At 43.4% G+C, this 23,651-nt stretch overlaps 1 protein-coding gene across 7 annotated transcripts in view; it reads right to left on the bottom strand.

Annotated features, from left to right (window-relative positions):
- CUX1 (cut like homeobox 1) overlaps window positions 1-23,651 on the bottom strand; it is a 272,558-nt gene that overhangs the window by 123,993 nt on the left and 124,914 nt on the right. For all 7 annotated transcript variants that reach the window (XM_059487090.1, XM_059487084.1, XM_059487086.1 and 4 more), the window contains exons 5-8: window positions 13,610-13,747; window positions 10,007-10,130; window positions 8,108-8,184; window positions 7,327-7,393 (exon numbers count right to left, since the gene is read on the bottom strand). In XM_059487090.1, coding sequence (XP_059343073.1) covers window positions 7,327-7,393; window positions 8,108-8,184; window positions 10,007-10,130; window positions 13,610-13,747 — 406 coding nt within the window. The remainder of the gene's footprint in view (window positions 1-7,326; window positions 7,394-8,107; window positions 8,185-10,006; window positions 10,131-13,609; window positions 13,748-23,651) is intronic.

Here is a 23,651-nt window from a genome sequence, read left to right as displayed (position 1 = left end):
CCTCTGATATCCACATCCTCACACTGACCTGCCCCATGCTCCAACTGCTCCTCAGGAAAGTCTGATTTACTGGAAATGTCACTGTTTTGTGCCCTTATTACTGCCCCAAACCTGCAGATCAAAACCCCTTTTCTCCTGCAACCAAAGCATGGGGTAAATGCAGGGGTGCAGGTGCTGGGGTGACTCCTGCATGTCCAGGGCAGACACCTCCCTCCCAGCCCTGCCTCTGCCACAGACACGAGGAAAAGGGCTCAAGGGATCTCACAGAATTATATGGGATTGGGCAGGAGAAATAATTGGGAGTTTTAGAGCAGGGATGAGCTGTACAGCAGTGCAGGCACAGGACTTCATTGTGTAGCCTTGAGCCTGAGAAATGGGAAGAGCCCTGAGCTCCCAACATCAACAGTATGAGCTGATGAAACACATCAGAAATACTTTTTGTTTTTAAAGCAGCTGTGGGAAGGATAATATCCCTGCTTCTGCAGTCAGGTGCCTGATAGCTGGGGCATCACAGCAACTTTTTAAGGCAGGGATGGGTTCAGACCTACCCACATTTAGGTGTAGGTTTAACGAGATGCTGAAAAACCCTGCTAATGAGGAAGCAGCATAGGGATACTTCCAGAAGGCAAGCTGTGCCAGCTGCAGCCTCTGACAGTGATGGCTCACACCTTCCTGTTCTTGGAGAAGGCAAACAAAAAATCCAACTGAAAGCACTGGGGGAATGTGCAAGTTGTCTGGATGAGGCAATATGGGATTGGGGAGCAGGGCTGCCAGCTCTCACAGCAAACACCTGGCTCTCCAAAGGGACAGAAGATCCAGGCAGGAGAAGAGGCTGTTTGCCAGGACACAGAGTTTCAGTGCCTGGGATCTCACTGAGTTTCCTCAAGTTCCCCTCTCGTTCAGGACGTTCTCTCTCTCTCAATAAATGAGGGAGCACACTGCACTTTCCTGACTCATTTCTCTGCCTGCGTGGGAGTGGGAAAAGCAGCTGGAATCCATCCCTGGAGCACAAGGAGAGGTTCCAGTACACACCAGGGCAGGAAATCACCCATTAAACACGTGGCCAGGTAGAGACCAGCACTGCAGCACCTGCAGAGCTCTGCTGAGGGGTGGGAATGGCTAACCCCACAGGGCAGGGCCCCATTGGAAACAGCTGAACCATTTGTTTTTGATGGTCCCAGGGTTTCTCTGCTCCCCCTGCCATCCCAGCCCTGCAGGAGCTGGAGCAGGCACAGCCACGTGCCCTCCTGCTGTCACAGACAAGGCCCCTCCAGGAAGCAGTTCTGCACCAAAATAACTCTGTTGATTTGCTACTTTGCATTGAAAAAAAAAAATTAAAAAAGAGACTGTTATAATTTGCAGACACACATGAAAGAGCTGTGTGGAATCCAGGCTCAGCTGACTGGCAGATGCAAGCCCAAGGACCTTGTCCCTGCTGGGGGCAGATGTGACTCTGCCAGGAGGTTTTCCTTCCTCTGCCTCCCTCCTCTTCCTCACACAGCCCTCCTTCAGAGTTCAGCCACAGGTAAAAGGAGCTGGTGAGATGAGATGGCTCAAAAAGCTGCAGTATCCTTTGGCTGGCCTCACAGGAAAGCCAGTCCCTGCTGGAGGTTGGGATTGCAGAGCACACTCAGGGTCCCTCTGTTCCTGCACCCTGCCTGGAGAGGTCTGGCTGCACAAGAGCACGTGGGGACAGACAGCACAGGGACACAGGGACACTCCTGCCCCTGTCACTTCACCCAGATCCTCTCCATGGCTGCATTCCCTGGCTGCACCCATGGCTGGGATGACCCCCAGCCTGGCTGGCACAGGAGCCAAAGTGCTTTGCATTTATTTAAAGATTTCCATCTAAGGATCTCATGTCAAGCCAAGGTTACAGATAACAGGGTGATGACTAGAATATGCTGGAATACCCTAAGGCTATGTTTTTCTACTTTGGGTTGTTAAATAACACCAGCTTTTAGGCTATACTAGAAAAAGGAACTGAACAGTCTCACTGGAGGTTAAAACACAAACAAAATAAAAGCCCTGAGAGGACCTGGGGCACTTTGGTGCTGTCAGACAGTTACATTAACTAATTTGCAAGCATTACAAGTCTAACAAAAGAGGCAAGAGAGCCCAGCTACAGCACGAACTCCTACTGACTCCAATGGCTCCATTTACATGGAGTTCTCAGAAACGCAGCCTTAGAAATGAAAAATGAAAATAAATAACCCTTTTGTCAGTTTGTGGTCTATCATTTGCATGTCTGCATATTTCAAAGCTTGGCTGTTGCCTTTGGGCATTAACCACACTCCTTGTGCCTCAGTTTCCCTATCCAAAATTGAAGGTTAATGCCAAGTGTTTTACAGGAACACTGAATTCTCTTCTCATACAACTTTGCAGCTTTTCTGGTGTCACTGCAGGCTGAACCAAAACTGTGACAAAAAAGGGCTGGTTTGCACATGGGCTCTCAAGCCCTCTTTCACACCAAAGCTTTTGGTCAAAATAAGAAGCAGATCTCCAAAGTGTTTCCATTCATCTTCACTTGTAGGTTTTTAAGCAAAATATTAAATGTTATAATGATGACTTTCAGCCTGGTGAGTTTTGCATAAGGCACAGTTAAAACTTTGAACCTCAAATGTCACATGCAACAGAGCTTTTTGTAAGATTCAAAACATTCCATTTCTCTTCACTTTTTTTTTTGGTTTTGTTTTTTTTTTTTTTAATTTGTTCTCTGTAACATCTTCCCTAGTTTTTCATCTTCTCCTTGCCACCAATCCTAGGGTTTCACTGGTGACAGCAGGACTAGGAAACTGAGGGAAAAACTCTGAGAAGAGATATGGCCTATGAAGTTCTCCATCTCCTGTTTTTAGGGAAATCACTTTAAATACAGCAATAATTCCAAAGCTGACCATTAGAAGTTAATGACTCATCAAAGGAACAGGAAATAGGGAACTTTAAGACCTTAAAGGCACAGCAAATAGGAGTTATTTCATGTCATGTCCAACACCACCACCCTAACTACAGTACTTCAGGCTCAATGGGGGGAAGCAGCATTGAGACCATTTATCACAGTAATTATGTGATGCTGGAGGGAGCACAACTTTATTTTTTATTCAGTTTGACCCTGAGCACCACTAAAATGGAAGACTACAAACATCTGAGAAGTGATATATTGGCACCAGCCAGCACTTAAACATGAAAGATTTGTTTAAAAAAAAGTAAATAATTCAATTCTCACTGTATATTGGGAACTACTCCCCTGAAGTCCAAGTTAACTCAGATTTGCCCCAATATAACAGATTTCACATGAATACTTCAACTCCACCATGTAACTCCAGGCAGAAATAACTCTTCAGGAATTCTCTACAACTTCTGGTCCCCTGTCTCCTAATCCTGCACTCCTTCCATGCTGAACAGCACATCTGCAGAACTTTATTTTACACTGCTGCCTGAAGGACAGGTCTTTTGATAATGTGCAAGAAAAGCACAGTTTACCCCAAAGAGCCAAAAACCACAGGCATCTCCTCCTGTTGCCGTTGTCCTCCTGTGTCATCCTCAGCTGTGCTGCCAAAATAAACAATAATCAGTCTGATCTATGGAAGGACAACAATTCTCTGCCCATATACTGGAGGCAAAATGTTGTTCTACAAGTTATTGAAAGTAGCTGCGTTTGGATGACTGCTTCAGTAAATATGAAAAGCTCCTTCTCCACTGCATTCCTGCGCTACTTTTAGAAGGACAAAAAGTCTGAATCTTACAGAAAATCCACTGGTAGTGACTGACAACCTTAACCTAAACATTTTCTGGGTTGTGTTGTTTATGAAGGCTTTTTATTGCAGAACTGGGGGGGGGGGGGAAGGGAGAGTGGGCAGTACCAGAAATCCTCACAAGACTACTTAAAGCTGGCTGGTGAAAATGGAGCATTTCAGTGAAATTCGATATTTTCTTTCATCAAAGGCAGGGAGCCTCAACCCACATGTTAACAGTAATGTAACAAGCCTACTGTATGTGCTGCAACCCAAGGTCCTTTTCCAATTAGAATTCATTTAGGTTGGGGGAGAGCAGGGGTCAGAGCAAAGAGGTGGCTCTGGAATTGATCTAAAACTGGAATCCAACCATTCCAGCTGGGAATCCCAAGCACTTGCTTGGATTCTGCAGCAAAGCAGAAGTGAAAGAGCACTGTTAGAGAGAACAGTTTGTCCCTAGAAAACTGAGGAAATGTATACAGAATGTTTCTTTTTCCACAAAGAAAGAAAGTAAAAGGAAAGTCTGTTGCACTAGAAACAAACCAAACAACCCCAATATTCTTTAATTTTGCTGAAACTCAAGTCAGAGTTTGCTTTTCAGTTCCAGGTCTGATAGAATCTCCAGATCAAACTCATTAGTGCTGGTTAAACCAAGTTTTGCTGATAGAAACGTGTGGGACAGCAAACAAAATCAGTGTCAGCCCTCAAGAGAGAGGATGTGCCTCTTTAATTGAAAAAGGCAGAGTAATCATTCATTTATTTAACCCAGAGATGATTATAATCTGAAAACCTTGAAATCCTCTTACACAACAACTGTTTTGGCAAGCCCCTCTGTGTTCCAACAAATATTAAACTGTGCTTGCCATTTGTCTAAGGAATCTTGTATTAATAAACATGAAGAAGAACACTTTTACCTCCCACACTCAATGACAGAAGAAAACAAAGACCAGCTGTATTCATCAATGGATCCTTGTTCTGCACATAAAGGCTAATTACATTTTACTTCAAGCCTACACATGGAAAACTTTGCTCCTGCCATCTTGTCAAAGGCAGCCTCTGATATTCCAGCTGACAGACTGCAATGACTGCACATAATAAACTTCTTTTTGTCATTAACACCTTCAGTGCCCGGCCCGGGGCTGTGCTGGGGCTCAGGGAAGGGGCAGGGGCAGCCCACACCCACCTGCTGGGAATTCTGTATGTAGGAATGACAGAATTGCCCTGGAAATTCTCATTCCAGCCACTGATCTCATCTGAAGGTGCCTGCCTGTGCCTCTGTCCCTCCCTTTGCACATAGAGTACTTTGAATGGGACATTGTGAAAAGATAAAACAAACAAGTTGACATAATGATTCCCAACTTTTCAGATCACCACAACTGGGCTCCAGGATAAAATCCAGACTCCTTAATGCTGCTGATGAAGACTTCTCACTCTGTATTTCTTCTGCTTCTTGGGCGTTTTTGCCTCGTTTGAAAGATTTTCAAAGTTTCAAGTAGTTGAAAGACAGCTTTATTCTGAGACTGAAAATCTTAAAAGCACTGTTAGCTTTTAAATATTGACAATTATCTGTTTTTTTCCTGAATGCACTCCAATTCATCTGCATCAAATAAGCGTCTGTAAAACTAACAATTCTGGCCTAAGATAAAAATCACATGTTTTTAAAACATAAAATTAAAATTGGCAATACAAGTAGCTTTTCAGACTTAGATCAAAAGAGGGCTTCTTTTAAGAAAAGAATCAAACTGTCTTTCACCCTTTTTATTGGTGTTTTTTCAGCCTTTCTCCCAGTTTTTACAATTTAAATAGATGACTCAATTTCACTGTCTACATTCAGTTCCCTTTTCATGTTCTTCTAGATTTCCATATTGCAAAATTTGGGCTCCAAACACCACAGACAACTGTTGTTATGCAAGAACTATTCCTGCCATAAATATCCAAAACAATGATAAAATATTTCTGCTGTTATTAGGACCTACAAGTTTGTTTTCACAGTACATTAGTCTGGGAGATAAAGTACAAGCTTAGTGTCTGCTTCAGGATTCTGCTCCATGACCACTCTATTCCAGACCCAGTCCCCATAATAATTCTGCTACAGAACACAATAAACATCTTGTTACTGCAGATGCTACTAATTTTATGTAATTCTATATAAATTGGGTAAGAGTCACTCTAAAGATCATATAAAAACCAAATATTTCTGTGTGAATCTCCCCAAAAAAATGAGATTAGAAATGCAAACAAATATTTTAGTGAACAGATTTTGCTCAGTGCAAGATAAATTACAGCACTTAGGGAAACAGTATTAAAAAATGAAGCACTCTGCAAATAAACACATTAAAAAGGGTGAGAGGTTATTAGGTTCAGTGCCTACAACCACTGATCTCTGCCTGCTCTCCCAGAAGTGACTGCAACATGAAATAACAACAATAATATCAGTTATGTCCAGGAAAAAACAAAGTCAATCTGCAGGAATTTAGGCTCCATCTGAACCAGCTTTTGTTTACATCCCTCAGAGAGGGATGAATCAATGAAGGAACAAAAATATTTTTGATCCCTGTGCGTGGAACTCATCTTTCATGGAGCTCAAAGGACACTGGACTTCCAGAGCCAGACAAAATTCACCTGAAAGATTATCCTGAAGGACAGAAAAGGTGTTTAAACTCCAAGTGCTGACTGTTAAAACTGCCATGGGCTGAATTTTGTGAACTACATCCTCAGTGGGGAATCAGATCCTCAACAGCCCCAGAACCATAGGGTAATAAATTTAAAATTGGTGCCACTTTGAATGGTTTTTAACACTGGGCAGTGGGCACAGGGAGGTGACTTTCAGTCCCAGCCCTTCCCTTGAGTGTCCCAACCATCTGAAATGGCTGCTTCATTCCCATCCCATTTCCAGACACTGAAATGACTCTTTGTGCTTAATCCCACTGATCATGAGAATTCCTTCTCATTATTAACTTTCCTTAAATATGAAGGGTTCAAAGGAAACCAGCAGCAGTCTGTCTCTTTTGTTGTTCCCTGCCCTGATGGTTAATAAAACCACAGGATAATTGGAAACAGTAGCTATTAACAAGACAAGAATATATATTTTTAAGACTACCTTCATGTTCTACTTGAAAACAAGGAAAATCTGCCCAAAATTTTGCTCTCTGTAATTAGGGGTAAACCTGGCAGATCAAGGACTATTACCCCAAAAGCAGAAAGAACCAGGGTGCCTAAGAATCAAACACAAATCCTTTACTCAATGAAGATTTGTTTTCACCAAGACGGGAAGATCATAATGAATACCTTATTTCTGAAACTGCTCTATTTCTAAATAAAATACAGGAGATATAGAGGGTAAGAGATACACAGATGAAGCACCTGAGAATGAAACCAGGAATGCAGCAGCTTGTGTGCCAGAAGTGTCTCATTGAGGAGAAGAAAATATAAAAACTAATAATCTCTCCATAGGAGGCCAAATTATGACCATGTTTTCCAAAAACTTGGATGCCTGAGCCTCCCTCATCTCATCTCTCTCCAACAGACAGATGCAAAACAAAAAAATCAGTGATACCCTGAAGGAAGACACAGAAAGAAAACAGGGAAATCTTACTTTGCAGTAGTTTCTTCATCGTATTTTGTTTTCAGATCAAATAGTTCTGTCCTGGTTTTTTCCAAGGCTAAAAGGCATAAACATGAAGCATTACAGTACTGAAATAGCAGTATTCAGTCATAAATAAGGCTGTACATCTCCTCATTAAAAAAATAATGCTACAGACCTCCTTAGCTTTATCTTTCTACCTAGGAAAACCATGATGGCTTAGAAAAAACCATAGGGTTTTGATTTTTTTCACAATTTCTTACAGCATTTCTGTTACACTGCAAAAATGTCCGGTTTCTGCTTAACCAAGCTAGACATTATTAGTTTCTTATTAAGCTGGCTAAACTACTTATTCCATTGAAATACTTATTGCAGTAGCTCAAGGAATAAAATTTCTTCTGTTCTCATAGTAAACAAAGCCAAATGTGTCCAGACCTGGAATTTTGAAGTGTGCAGGGATGAAAATTAATAGTAAATCATAGCAACAGGCAAGAAATGGGGTTCATACAGATATTTATCACAGTTTGGACATGTGTGGAAGCAGAACACACATGGAGGGTAAGCTCCATGGTCTGCTGTAATTCCATGGTGCTCTGTGTGTGCTCCATGGCCTTGTCTCTGTTTTTTGCCAGCGACAGCTGCAACTGGAGTGTTTGCTGTGATCCACACAGCACATCTGAGCTCTGCTGGACCTCCCTGCACACCAAGAGCTGCTTCACACCCAGTCCTGACACACCCTGTCCTGTCACCTCACCCTGATCACCAGGAAAAGGTCACTAAAGCCATGCCAAACCTGTTTGCAGAGCTTGAACTTTGTGTTCGGCTTCCTCCAGCTTCGAGGCTGTCGACATCTGGGTCTCCTGCAATTTTCTGTCAAGGGGAGAGCAGAGGTGAGAGCAGAGCAAAAAACTCATCTGTGCCTTGCAGATTTGGGGGATGGAGCCATTAAATGTCTCAACTGGAATGAGACAACTGCCAACACCACACAGGCTCTGAGGTGCTTCTGTGGGACCCATAAATGCTGTCACAATTGTGAGATGCTGCTCCTACTTTGTGGTCCCACTTATTAAAATTTTAACAGTGTAGCCACCTCATAACATAAGCTGTGAATGTTATAAAGAGTTGACTGCTATATAAATGACAACTTCAGTGGAAGGTTTTCTTGAGCATAATTTGTTTTGGAAATGTCACACACATTGAGAAAATTGTCACCAAGCACCCTCTGTTGTACAAAGTTAGTACAAGAAGAATGATACATTTCCACTTTAGTGTCATAATGAAGGAATTTGTTGCCATAACTGATAGAGTGAATAGATGCAGCAGCTGTTTCATCAGAGCTGTAATGGGTGCCAAATGCAGCAATATTATTAGCTACTCTTTAAGAAAACACACATATTTCAAAACAAATCTCACTGTGATATTTTCTATAGAAAAGGAGCAAAACTTTAATATGCTCACATTTCTTACATCCACAGGCAACATTTTCTTGTTTGTGTCAGTTAAACTCATTTTACATCATCTGGCCAGGCAGCCACTGCACTCCTTGCTAAAGGCCAGGCTGCAGGAGTTATAAAACTCATCTTTGAAAGGAGCTGCTCCAACATCTCCCAGGAGCCGTGCTTTTTACAACACTGCTTTTAGGATATTCTGCAGATCTCAGAATTGTGAAATGGCTTATGAAACTACCAGCATCCTGCCTGCACTCCATAGGGTGCACAAATTTCTCCTCCAACACTGCTGACCAGGTTAATAACTATTTATAGCAAGAATCATGTGTCAGTTCCCTTCACACTGAACCAGATACTCTGAGATCCCAAAACCTCTCTTACACACACTTTTATTTGCATTCCACGACCTGCCATTTTGTTTTATTTTTAAGTACATTGAAATTGCAGTTTGCTAACAAGCTGCTCATCAAATAGCAGCCACAGGTATTGATGAATCAAAAAAGAAGCTTTGCATTCACTGGTACATTCTCCTCATTCAGCCCTGAATTTAAACAAGCAACCCTCCAAGTAAAAAGCTCACGTGAACTGAAGGTTTTCCACGCTGTGTTGAACACATTATAGCCTCAGTGTTATTGCTCCATGGGAGAAATAAATTCTCCAGGCAGGGAATGCAGCCTAAAAGAATTCCCTCTTTAGCCCCTTGGTTTTCTCCTGCCTGATTTATTTGCCCACCAACCCAAAGACTCAAACACTCCCTGCTCTTTTATGAAAGATCAGAAATGCATCCAAAATGTTTTGGGTTTTTTAATTGATAGTTAATAATGAAAACCCTTCTTAATTTTGGGAGGTAGGAAGATGCAAACCTTCCCAGGATAATTCAGGATAATCTCCTGTCTCAGGCATTGCCAGGGGAGCAGGGGTGGTGCATCCCTGGCCCTGGCTGTGTGACACACAGGAATTGCCCTGGTAATGGAGACAGGTGGGTGTCACAGAGCCAGGGAGGAATAAAAGCAGGTGTGACACCCCCACCACATCACAGAGACAATCTGTCCCAGTTTCACTTCCACACTCTCCTGTTTTCCTGGGCAAAGCTGAGGATCAAATGATCCTGTATCAAACACATAAATCCCAGAATCACTCACTGGATCAGCTCTCCCCAGCCACCAGTCCTGCCTGGGAAGATTAAACAGAAAAATACCTCTCTGCTCCTCCCCAACACCCAGACACACACACCCCACACTCACCTCTCCTTCTCTGCAAAATCATTTTGTAACTTTTGTTCCTTTTCAAGGGCTATGTTCTCTGCTTGGTTCTTCAGGGTCTGTTCATATTCTCGGATTTTCTCCTTAAGTGCTTTTATTGTAACCTCTGCAGGAAAACAATAGGGGAAGAATGAGTTTACACAGCTCCACGTGGTTCCACAACACAAGGCTTGCTATACCCTGTAGGCTCAGTGTGTTTTAAACTTTAGCTCTTCAACTCTGACACAAAATCAATGGATATGAGTCCCTTTGGAGACCTTTTACTCCCTAAATGTTAAATTGAACTTTAAGTGTTTAGGTTGAGAAGGATCAATGGAGTTTGCTGGAAAGCAGAGTGAAGAAGGTTCCTCTAACATGAATTTTTTTTTAAAAAGAAGAAAAAAAATCAATTGTAAAATATAATATCACCTTATTGACTAGCCTAAAATTAGCTGAGTGCTGAGAGAAGATTAATAAAGTCCCAGTGCAGGTTTAAGTATGCATTTACACACAGGACACTTCATTCACCTGACTGTGCTCATGCCCTATGAGGCAGTTCCACCATGGTTCATGCACAGATGCAATCTCACACTAACTGAACACAGCTCTGGGACACAGCTCTGGGACACAGCTCTCACTCTAACTGAACACATTCTGGGACACAGCTCTCACTCTAACTGAACACATTCTGGGACACAGCTCTCACTCTAACTGAACACATTCTGGGACACAGCTCTCACTCTAACTGAACACCTCTCTGGGACACAGCTCTGCTGGGATCCAACTGCTGCACTCACAGCAGGCACTGGAGCTCTGCATGTCCCAGTTGCTGTTGCTGCCTCATCCTCCATCCCATGGTTTACACACAAACATTGACAATTTTAACTTTCTGAGACACTTAAAAGTTAAACCAGGGAATTTGCAGAACTCTTCCTTAGGATAAAGGAGCTCTCCTGCATTTCTCCATGCCCAGTAGTGGACGGTAGCAGATGCAGAAACCTGCAGAGCTCCAGCTCAGCATCTCCTTACTGTTCCTACGTGGAAGCCCTGTGATCCCACCCACAGGAAAGGACTGAATCCTTATAGGGCTCACAAGAGGAAAAGCAGCACATCCACCAGAATATGCTTTGTAACAATAATGGAATTTGGAAAAAGCCTTGGACTGCCAGAAGACTCACAGCAGCAACACAGTTCAGAGTATTCACACCAGGATGCAGGGGGGGTTAAAGACATCAGCTTATTAACAGATACCATTAATAATGCTTGAGAAAAAATAAAAACTTTTGGATGTGAAAAGTTTCATATTCTGCAGAAAAACCTTAGGAAGACAAACCCTGATATGAAAAATAAACCCTATGGGCATGGGAGAAAAAAACCCTCAATAATACCACACAAACCCACACATAATCTTTTCAAAATCCTGATGCAGAGAGTTGAGCAGGGAGCTGTGAAGCAGACAGGAGGTAGCTGGTGACATGATCTGCTGTCTGGGCACTACCAAAGGCAGCTTGAGCCACTGTGACCACAAAAAAGGGGGAAAGAGTGGTAAAAATGCTTGCCAGCAAAGCAGCTGCCTCTGCCTGAAGGAGCAGGGTTTTGCTGGCTGTGCAGAAATCAGCTGAGGCTCATTACTGAGTAACAGGCCGTGAAAAGGACACGTCACCTCTTTTTTTTTCTTCAGCAAAGGGAAATTCTTCCCTGAGATCTGGGAAGTCATACAAATCCTGAGCTCTTCCTGAATAAGCAAAGGATGCTCCTTTGCACTGCCAGGAAGATGCTGCTCCTGTGGGCAAAGGGGGCTGCACTCCCTCCTGGGCCACCTCTGCTCCAGGTGTTTATATTTCATATAAACACCTTTATTTTTTCAGACACAAATCTGCAAAAATATTCTGGCATATGGAGAAGAAGAGAGCAAAATAATCTCACAGAAATGCAGGTAATTGCACCTTGACTAAGTTTCAATATCTGATTTTAAAAGAAAACAAAACAATGAAAAAGAACACAAGAAGTGCACGAACATGAGGGAAAATGTAACTTTTGTAATAAAGTCTGATTTTACCTTTAAGCACCTAACAACAGATGTGCTGGACAAGCTGAATCCTCTACATTGCTTGAAGCACTAAGTGCCTTCTTCATGCTCAGGTGAGCTACAGCTTGTCAGGCACTGCCATTTATACCAGTTTTGGAAGAAGTTCTTACAGGCACCACAGAGCTCATACCAACCCTCCAAACAAAGAGATTAACTGATCAAAGCACCCTCAGTCAACAACAGCTTTTTCCCTGGGTGGCTTATTAATCCCTGTTTGAAACTGAGAGTAAAACCACTGCACTGGAGTGAAAAACAACAAAATTACAAAGGCTACAGTGGGGAAATGGAGAGGAAGTTCCAGCACACCAGGGAAAATCAAAAATGTCAGTTATGAGTGGTTGTAGCAAAAAACTCTACAAGTCAAAAGCTTTTCCACTTTGTGGGATGAACCCCTATGTCATGCTTGGATGTACTGGATGCACAGCCTCAGGAAAACTCTGCACAGTGAACTGCAATGATTGTACATTTCCAGCAAAAAATACAGTTTTGCTTAGAGCATTACAGTTCCAACATGACATCTCCTGCAGTCCAGCCCAAATCCTGGCATGCTGATACCTGTCCTCTCCAGGGGTCACACCCTCTACATTAAAAAAATAAATATTTCAAAAGATATAAGTGCATAGATGTTCCCTCAGCAAAAAATGAGATTTAACAAAATTAACTTAGTTGCTAACGCAGCTGTCAAATGTTACTGGGGTGCAACAGTTCCATAATATAAAAAAGAAATTAAAATCTCCATTTTTCCAAATGGCAAGACAATTTACCTTACTACCATCCAGAACTGGGCATTAAAGACGGAAATCTTCATGGATGGGCAACAAAGTGTATGGCTGAGAATGTTTTTTCCTGATGCAGGAAAGTGAATCACAAGAAAACTTAAGCAGTCTTAAAGCCAACAGGCTTTAAATCTCATTGAGATTTTCATGTATTTTCATGTACTTTAGACTCATTAAAATTTAAATAATTTAACAGTAATAGCTTGTATTTACATTGCTCTGTGGATGGTCTCCAGAGTAAAAATAAAGTGCATATGCTGAATGTACTCCAGTAGTACATTTAGATAAGTAAAAACAGCACAGAAAAAGTTCCATTTTGTGCAGATTCATATGTGGACACAAAATACTGAATTTTTGTGTTTGTCTGTGCAAGCTGCACATCCTGCAAGTACCAACACCCACGTTCAGCCTGATGTCAGTACCAGCACTGCCTCTCACAAAATGTCACAAATAACGTCAGTCAGGTGTAATTTTCAGTGCTGAAGGCTACAACCAAATATGCAGAATAACAACTCCATCCTCTGACTTGCTGCTACAGTAAATGGAACTTTCAAGAAATCCAAAGAATCTGCCCAAAGCTCAGCTCCACACACAATACAGAAGTGGCCCTATAGACTATTGCACTTTCTCCACTGAATTTCCATACTACTGTCACCTCTACCTTAAGAAATAAAACTGAATTCAATCCTTGACTTCAAATTTCAGTGTGCATTAAGAGCTGATAATGTGGTTGCAACCTACCCTGATTTTTCACCTCGGCGAATTCTTTGTTGTATTCCTCCAGAGTTTCCCTCAGTTTCTGGTTTTCTGTTTCAATATCGTGCATGCGTTGGACCTTCAGCTGAAGCTGCTGCCCCAAATCCAAGGCTGGAACTGGATCTGAAAAAGAAACAGTAAAATAAAATCAAACAAAAGAAACAGTAAAATAAAATAATAAAAAAAAAAAGAAACAGTAAAATAAAATAAAATAAACAGTAAAATAAAATAAAATAAAATAAAATAAAATAAAATAAAATAAAATAAAATAAAATAAAATAAAATAAAATAAAATAAAATAAAGGAACATTTCTGTGACCCAAGCAGTTCAGAGCACAATTGTCCTTTTTTTCTCCATTCTGGTGCCAGCAGGGCCCTTCTTTGACTTATTAGACCTGTACATTCCTCACACTGTATATCATGCAAACTTTAAAAAATCAGAAATATTTCATTCTATGTTCCCTTTAAATGCAGAGCCAGGCTGAGAAGCTGGGGGTGTTCAGCCAGGAGAAGAAAAGCTCTGGGGAGACCTCAGAGCCCATTCCAGTGCCTCAAAGGGGCTCCAAAAGAGCTGGAGAGGGACTTGGGACAAGGACCTGGAGTGACAGGACAAGGGGGAATGGCTTCCCAGTGCCAGAGGGCAGGGATGGATGGGATATTGGGAAAAAACTCGTGGCTGGGAGGGTGTTGAGGCCCCAGCACAACCTGTCCTGGTTGTGGCTGCCCCTGGATCCCTGGAAGTGTCCAAGGCCAGGCTGGACAGGGCTTGGAGCAACGTGGAATAGTGGAAGGTGTCCTTACCCAAAGCAGGGAGTGGAACTGGATGAGCTTTAAGGTCCCTTCCAACCCAAACCATTCTGTGAGTCCATGAAATTTTGATACAGCTTCTCCATCCTGGCACTAATTCCCAGGACAGCGTTCCTGGGTGCAGACAGTCATGATAAAAAAGCACGTGAGAGTTTTATGCTTCGTGTTTTTTATTGCAAAATGAGAATTTTGGGGTGAAAAGCAATCAGACTGCACAGCTCACTGACAGCTACTGTCTCTCACTCTGCTTGTGAACGAGTGAATTTCTGAAGCAAACTGTGCCCTACTGCACAGCAGAGCTCAAACAGGTTCTGTGACCATGGAGATCTGAGTTGTACTTTTTCTAATTGACAGATCAATAATAATCAGAAATGTTGTGTGGATGTAATCAATTCCATGAACCTTGGGTTTGGATCTCTCTTTCTCTTACACTATTAATCAAATGTCCTCTCAGTATTAATTCTCTGTTATTCATCCCCTTCTGGTAAAGAGAGTTCTCAGCACACACCTGACATGTGCAAGTGTGATTTATTGTGGGATTTCTTCCCAGTCAGGATAGGAAAACTCTGGAGTGTGATGGACTTATAAAAGATTATTGAATATATTTCTGCTATGGGCGCCAGCATCTCTTGTGAAATGGCTGCAAAGATTTAGTCTCCTGTTGAGGAATGCTAAACACCAAACTCAGTGGATCAACAACAGTATATATTAGGGAGTTCACTTAATTTTCAACCACCACAGTCATTAATTTTTCAGACCACCCTCAGTTCCAGTCTCTGGAAACACATAATAAGTCTATTGTACCTCTGTTAACACATTAAGCACGAGCCTGTGTGTTTTTTCAATATGCCAGCGTTGTTGCATAGTTTATAAAAGAATAGCACTGGGTTATGTTGAACTCAGAGACATTCTAAGTAGCAGCCTGCTGCATTTTGTTACTTGGGTTCTTCAACAGCTTATGGCATTACCCTGTTCATAATACAAAATCTAGGTTGCTTGTCATCTGTTCTCTGTACATACATAGTTTATGACTACATAGCTTTTTCATTTATGCTTTTTAGGCCAAATACTTTTCGTTATTATTATCTGTATTAAAATATTTATAATAAATCAAACTTAAAATGTTATTGTGGCAGAGACAGGGGGGTACAGGTAAGGAATTAAATAGAGAGCTGAAGTGGCAGCAGTAGCACGAGCTGGAGGCTCTGCAGTGTTTATGGATGGTCCTGTTACGGTGTGGGCTGCCACAACATTCCCCTGCTCCCATGGAGGTCCCTGACCTTCCTCTGCAAGGAGCATTTTGTCACACTCCTGCAGCTCAGCATCCCCCAAAGAGCCAGCCTGGGACATTCATCTGCTGAGCACAAAGAAAGGCCGGATTGTCTCTCCCTGGCCACGTCTGAAATTGTTACAGAAAGCACGGATCCTATCGGGCCCGGGATCTTAAGCTTCAGCCGTGGGTATTTCTGTGAAATAGTGATGAAAGAAACTGAACTTGACAAAATTGTGGGTGCACTTTCCCCCACCCTCATTTTAACATCGTAAAAAGCCAGGACACGCACAAGAGGTATTTTGCTCCTAATACACAGGGCTTTTTATATTGAAATCAGCAAAGAATTAAAAAATAAAAATAACATGGGCATTATAAAGTGAATAATGACAAAATCTTTAGTCAAATTTGCAATCCCTGAGAAGCTCTGTGTACAAAATGAAAATGCTTGCAATCTCATAATTATTCATCAGGACATGTATATTTAATTTAGCTCTATTAAAGGTTAATGTTCAAGTAGCAAAACAGCGTCAGAACAAACAAAATGTAAAAAAAGTCTCTGTGCATTAAACTTCAAACTTCGCTAGAGCCTATTTGAAGGACTAATGGCCTGCAGCCACCAAATACTGCTGGAGGACATGTAAAAAAACCCCATGGGTGAAGCACCTCTTAGACTTAATTTTTATAAACTGCATGAAATAAAACTAATCGTTGTACGACAATAAAATGACCAACCAAGACATTTCGGGCGGAGAGAAAAATTGTTTCTCATGGCACGCTCCAACATGCTCTTTTACCTTGAAAAGCCTAAAAACCTGTTATTTCTGGAGTATTTATAAACACCAATTAACCTGAAACAAGTATAAACCTTAGAGTCACAATGGTTTTTTTCCTACCTGAGTGGAGCGGATTAAAAATAAATAAAAATACTCTCCTTTTCCCAACACATGCATGCATGGAAAAGCATACCTTTTTATATTAACCAGGTTTGCAAAGTATGTTTCATGTCATTTAACAGGAGGTCACTGAATTTTTAAACAAGCAATGGACCAAAACTTTCGTTTCATTACACAAACAACAGGCATGCACAGCTCAAAAAAATCAGCTGGCCCTGGCTTAGGGAGAGAGGCAGCAAAGGAAATGCCCTTTCTGTGGTCTGTAAGAGAGAAAAATCACCTCGCTGAACACTGAAATATGGAAACCTCATCACTCATTATTCCCTTGCTTTGAATTTTCTCTTGTGAAATTCCAGAATCCCTGCTGGGCACAGGATAAATAAAATTTAAAAAAAAAGAGAAAATCAGTAAAAGGGATCCGATCATCCAGAACTTGAAGTAGCGTTTTGCAAGATCATTACTGCCTAAGAGCAGATTGAGATGTCTATTTTTACACTAAATTTAGTGCATTTTTTCCTCCTGCTTCCTATTCTGCTCGTTTTTCCTAATCCACTTGTTGCACGCCATACCCACAGCGAAGCCCCCTGCACCCTGTGCTTGCAGGCAGCCCAGCACATCTGGATCCGATCCCTGACGAGGTTTCCTCCACGCCACCACAGCAAAACAGAAACTGCTGAATTTCCAACCCTGCAGAGCCCGTTCCTGCCTCTCCTTCCCCAGGATTGCAGGCTCTGGGCACATCCCTGCTCACTGCTGGCACACACCTCACCGTCCCCTGGCAGAGGAGCTTCTGTCCCCACGAAGGAGGAGGATGGACACGTCTCAGTGGACGCAGACATGAAAACAATTAATGTTACAAATGCAAAGTGATTTTTATAGCAGTTAATGCTTCACATCAAACGAGCTGGTGCGACGCAGCCACAGCAACACCTCTCAGGCTGTTCTCACACCATGCACATGCCCTGACGATGAATCTTTTTTCAGCAGCAGGGCAAGGGAACCTTTTTTTTTTTTTTGCTGCTGTTTAGGTAAGTAAAGTACTGACTTCACAAACAATTTTAAAAGAAACACTGAGACTGATTTTGCCCGATTTATGCATTACACGAGGCAGCCCCCCAGCATTCTGGGTGCAGTTTTGAGTGCCACAATGTAAGAAAGATTTAAAGCTGTTAGAGGGTGTCCAAAGGAGGGACAGCAGATGGTGAAGGGTCAGGAGGGGCCGTACAAGGAGCGGCTGAGGGCACTTGGTTTGTTCAGCTGGAGGAGACTGAGGAGAGACTAATTGGGGTCTGCAGCTCTGATCTCGGCTCTCTGTGACCAGGGACAGCAGCAGGGAACGGCTGGAGCTGTGTATGGGGAGGTTCAGGTTGGATATCAAGAGAAAGTTCTTCCATTCGAGGGTGGTGGGCACTGCCCAGGCTCTGCAGGGAATGGGCACAGCCAGAGGCTGCCAGAGCTCCAGGAGCCTTGGGAAAATGCTCTCAGGGATGCCCAGGGTGGAATAATTGGGGCCAGTTGGACTGATGATCCTTGCGGGCCCCTTCCAGCCCAGAATATTCTATGACTCTCCACTCCAACCCCCGACATCGCTCATCCCAAACCCACCCTCAACCCCTGAGTTACAACAGGGCCATCGCTGACTGCCTGAACTTCCCAAGTGAACTTTGCTGAAGAACCCCCATTCCTCGCTCATCCTGCGAGCTGAGGAAGGCACAGCTCCCAGTGCCAGCGATCCCATCCCGTGTTTACACCGCGGGCGCTCTCCCCGATCATCAGGGCCCAAATGGCCACGGCTGCCCCCGTGCCCCTCGCCCGCTGCCATCCCACTCCCGCCCGCCTTCCTTTTCGCCAGGGCACTCTGGGCTAATGTAATCATACGATTACATAATTAACCCAGCTGTCTCATTAAGAAAATCAACTGGAATTCAGGGCATAATTAGTCATACAGCAATTAGCATGCTGATGAGCAACTGATGAAAAGCTGTCTCGATATAGAGTATGCTGGGACCACCCTCGTTATTTAAGGAGAGGGGGGAAAGCCCACCTCGGCTCATGGAAAAGGAGCTCCTGCGGGACAGGGAATGTTTAAAGTTTATATTTAACCCTTCGGCCGTGGCCGTTGCTGCCGCGAGGGGTGAGGACCCCCGACAACACCGAGGGGTTTGCCAAGCGGAGTGGAAAAACTGTGTCATTGTTTAAATGTACAATTTGCAGCGCGCAGGGCCAAATTACCCTCTCTTCCTTATATATTTATATAAATATATATATTTAACCCCAGGGCTGCGGAGCACTGCTGGATGGGAGCAGTCCTGAGGAACGGGCTCCGATAGCCCCGCCGGGAGGGGGCACCGGGACCCCTGAGGGACTGCCCGGAGCCCCGGAGGAGCCGCCGGAGGAACGGCCCGGAGCCCCGGAGGTGCTGCCCGGACCCCGGGAGGGAACGGAGGGACGCCCAAAGGGACTGTCCGGAACCCAAAGGGGGCTGTGCAGACCCCCGAAGGTGCTGTCGGGACCCCGGAGTGACCGCCCGGAACCCGGAGGAACCCCCGGCACCCTCGGCCGGCCCCGGCCCGGAGCGCGGCGGGGAGAGCGGCAAAGCCCGGCCTGGATCGCAGCGCGGGCGGAGCGGGCGGCGGCCGCGGGTGCCGGTGCGGTGCCGGGGGGGCTCCTCACACGCTGTAAAATCACCACAAACGGGGTCTTTCCCTGCGGTGAGATCCCCACGGATGGGCCAGGGGGCTGCATGAGAGTGCAGCGCTCTGCTCTGCGCTGCCCGAGGTTCGTTCTCGGCTTCTTAGCAAAATACACTCATAGAAATCAGAGAATCAGAATGGTTTGGGTTGGAAGGGACCTTAAAGCTCATCTCGTTCCATCCCCTGCTATGGGCAGCGACACTTTCCACTATCCCAGGCTGATCCAAGCCCTGTCCAGCCTGGCCTTGGATACTTCTATGGTCAGCCACAGCTTCCCTGTGCCAGGGCCTCAGCACTCTCACATGGAACAATTCCTTCCTAATATCTAAATTAAACCTCTTCTCTTTTCCTTTGAATTTATTCTTTTGGTATCATAACATGGAGCTCCTAAAGAGCCTCTTCCAAAACAAAGGACTTGCCTTTTAATAACCCCCCTCCTCCCTCTTCATTTACAGGCCTGTAACACTGGAAACGATAAGAAAGCAAGTTATGAAACAGTGCCAGAACTACAGGGGCAATTAATAATTTATATCACTGGAAATGTGTTTCCTAAGGTTGGGATCTAAAAATAATTCAAGGAAGGCAACGCGTCTCTTTCAACGCGACTGAATTTCTGCTGCCCAAACCCCGCTGTAAGCAAAGCTCTCGGTGATCGCTCACCAGAAACGCCCACACGAAACGATAAAGGAGGGGAAAAAATAATAATCATCCTAAAACACAACTTTATTAACGCGATTTAACTTTTTCAAAGTGCCACGAGTTCAGCCCCGCTGTCACAATACTTTGGTCATGAAGTAAAAGAAGTTTTTTTCCCCATTCCTAAACGCAACTCTTTGCAGGAATTGTTCCTGCCGGAGAATGATCCCTGGATTACAAACACGGAGAAGCTCCACGAGCTTCTGCTGCAGTAACTGCTTTCGTGGGAGACTGCATGTCTGAAAATAATCTGAAAATGTGTTTTAGAAAAAATAATAATTACATTGTAGCTTTTGAATATTCAAACATCTCACAGCATACTTAATTAATTCATTAATTATTCCCCAGAAATTTCAGGGGTAAATTGAAATAGCCTAGAGAGACTGAGACAAAGATTTCATGGAATAAATGATAGCTTTGCTCCCGTTCCCCTATGACTCTGGTAGCCCAGGGACAGAAGAGTTATAGCCGTAATTCCATTTGAAACAAAGCTCATCATCTCTCCAACTCCTCACTTCATAAAAACCATGAAAAGGTTCTACCTTCAATCAAGAATTATACATATTTTCTTACTCTCCCATCCCACAGGGCTGGGATCTGTGACTTCCTTTTATTTTTTCCCCCCCCACTTTTTAACAGCATTCTCCTCACCCTCCGGCTGTCAGAGCGTTCTGTGCAGGCTGAACCGGGGAATTCAAAGTGCCCACAAGAGGGTGAGGGACTCTCATTTTCCTTACCAGAAAAAAAAAAGGAAAAAAAGCGGAATCCCAAATTGTGCCGACCTCTGGAAGCAGCAAAGGCAGAGTAGTGACGGGACCCCCGTGCGTGGGGCTGGGGGAGTGGCAGCAGACCGGCGCCTTTCCTCCCCATTAATCACGGCACGAGTTCCCCAAAGCGCGCAGGGTTAAACGAAACAGCACGGGATGGTGCGCAGGCAATGTGACCACAATCATACGGATCCCTCCCGGAGTGTGGTCCCTACGTCTTGTGGGCTATTATTTAAAAACATTCTTTATTTATCTCCCAGCTCGGGAATGGTTACTGCCACAAAGATGCCCCACATTGAGATGCATCACTATCCTAGAGTCAAATAAAATCACGTAAGGCAGAGTAAATGATCGACTACTTCACGAACTGCACTGCAGTTCCCTCTATTTTCAAAGGAGTAACCAAAGTAAATCCTCAGAAAAGTTTTTAATATTAAACGTGGGGTTTGCATAATAGGCAGGGCAGTATTTGATGGCGCTTTGTCAGCTGAAAAAGAACCTAATGGGTTACAAGAGAAGCCACTGCAACTGAAAAGGCTCCGATTTGATTGTTAATGTTCTAGTAATGGCCCAGGACACTGGAATTTCTGCTCACACTTCGAGCTCAGTGCAAAGGACAGTTACAGAAAAATACTTGTACTTAAAGTTTCACTTCTTCTTTGAGACTATGAAAGAAAAAAGAGCCTTCTAGTATGTTTGAAAGCATTTCTGCTATATTCATCCCTTCCTTCTCCTAAAAGCTTCTGAACAGACTTAGCAATAAACCCTCCGAAAGCTGGGGTTTATTCTAATTCCAGTTCACATTCCTGCAACCGAGAAAGTCCAATACTCCCCCTCCCTAGCACGCTGTGCCTTTTGCTCCAGCCAGGGCCCTTGGGGCTGCTCTAAACCTCTCCCTGCAGCAACATCTTCCCAAGGGCTGCAGGTGAGCACAGCCCCTTCCCGCAGGGATATCTGCTGGGATATCTCCTCCAGCCCAACATTCTTCCTGCCCCTATTCACTGCATCCTTCCCCTTATCTGCACCTCCCCTCTTTCCTTCCGTGCCTCCAGCCTACCAAGTAAAATAGGGCTTGACAACCACACAATAAATTTTTTAAAGTGAATGCTTTAGGGATATTTCTTCCTCTGAATATTTATTCCGGCTTTTACAAAGGAATTTATCCAATTATTAATTCAACGAGAAAAACTAGAGGGAAAAAAAAAAAAAAAAAAGCATGTGATCAGACAAGCCCAACTTCAAGCCACGTATTCAGGTAACAGAAATATTTTCAGCTATTTTGACATGGGTTTCAAAACACGAGGATAAAGTGAATGAGTTCTAAAGATGGGAACTGGCCAGGACTTTGTGCTCCATCTGAAAATAGCTGTGTAACACTAACAGCGCTGCCCTACCAGCGTGCACACATCCCAAAGTGCACGTCGTGCTGTGGCTCGGGATTCCAGCCCCACGGGGAAGGAGGCTGAAGTGATTTTCAGCTACTTGCACATTCCTCAGCACTGGACTGCCGAGGCTGGAGCAGCATCCCGGGAGATTCGGGATATTCTGGAAAACCAAACGGTGGCAGCTCTGCCCCGAGAACTCTGCTCAAATCTCCCCTCTCCAGTCCTTTAAGCTGTCCCTCTCACTGCCACTCCTTGCAGATTTGCAGAACAGTTTGGGGAGAACCACTAAATTTCTACAGTCTATAATTTTTTACGGTGCAGACTGAGATTCCAGATTTTCCTGTTTGTGCAACTTTCTTTTTACCTGTTCTAAACACGCAGGTGAAAGCATCAAGGATTTTGGTTTCAGATGGGATCACTCAGCAGCTAAATCACTGCCTGCAGCCACGGGGGTTTATGGCTTTTCACTCTTTCAAGTATTAACAATGCTTAATTTTCTGCTTAATTTTATCAGATTTTCAAGTGTGTTCAGAAAGACACCCGACTGCTGAGTTTGAGGGGTGTCTGAGCCACTTCTGTGTCTGTGAGCAATTCATTTTGCTTCCTTTCCCCCTGAGAGTACTCACTGTAATATTGTTTTCCTTTCCCTCTAAGGCTGAGAAAAGGCACATTATGAATATGCATTTCCCTTGTACAGTCTTGGGCAGCAAAACCATAAACTTGTTCATTTTATGGGTCTGTCCTTTGTTTTATTCTAACATATTTTATTAGGAAAGAGGTGACAGTTATGACATGTATTATTAACAAATGAGGAACTGCCTAAAATTTTTCACACTGCAACGATACCAAACCTTTCTCAAAAATAGTCTGTGCTGTTCAGCCTCGATGTAGCACAAACTCAGGGTTTACTATGACCTGATCTTGCTCTTTAGACAGTTTTGCCAACCAATTAACCATTATCTCAGACAAGAGTACTCTAAGTATTAACTTTTTCGAACTATTTTTTTCTATTCTACTTTGGGATGTGCTTAAAGGTCCTTCAGAGTGAACGTATTTTCCCTCACCTCTCTTAATTATCCCCTAAATTTACATTCACCCAGCTCTCCTACAGGCAGAAAAGGCAGGGGGTACCCAGGTTGAAATTTTAGCACATCATGAGTCATCTGGGTCTGTAAAAGTCTTTACTACACAGACTTTCTTACCATTAACCTTTCTGCTTAAAATTACACTTTCCCAAAAAATCCAAACATGTCACAGGATGTACATAAACACAACAACTTCATACACATTTATTACCTCCAACATAAGCAGCAGATAATTTTTCTGGGGGGAAAAAAAACCCCAACGAAATCCAAAATCAAACCTGTTTTTCTCTTGCATCACCTTTAACCTCAGGACATTGATCAAATAGGCTTTAAATGAAATTTTCTCACAGCCCAAATAGCAGAGCAAGTCTGAAGAGGGCTGTGAGTTATAAATAATCAAAAGGCAAAGGCTGATAAATGTCTGATTA

The sequence above is a fragment of the Ammospiza nelsoni genome, chromosome 21, assembly GCF_027579445.1.
Source record: "Ammospiza nelsoni isolate bAmmNel1 chromosome 21, bAmmNel1.pri, whole genome shotgun sequence".
Classification (NCBI taxonomy): Eukaryota; Metazoa; Chordata; class Aves; order Passeriformes; family Passerellidae; genus Ammospiza; species Ammospiza nelsoni.
The sequence above is the reverse complement of the archived record's forward strand: the minus strand, read 5'-3'. Positions and strand labels throughout refer to the sequence as shown.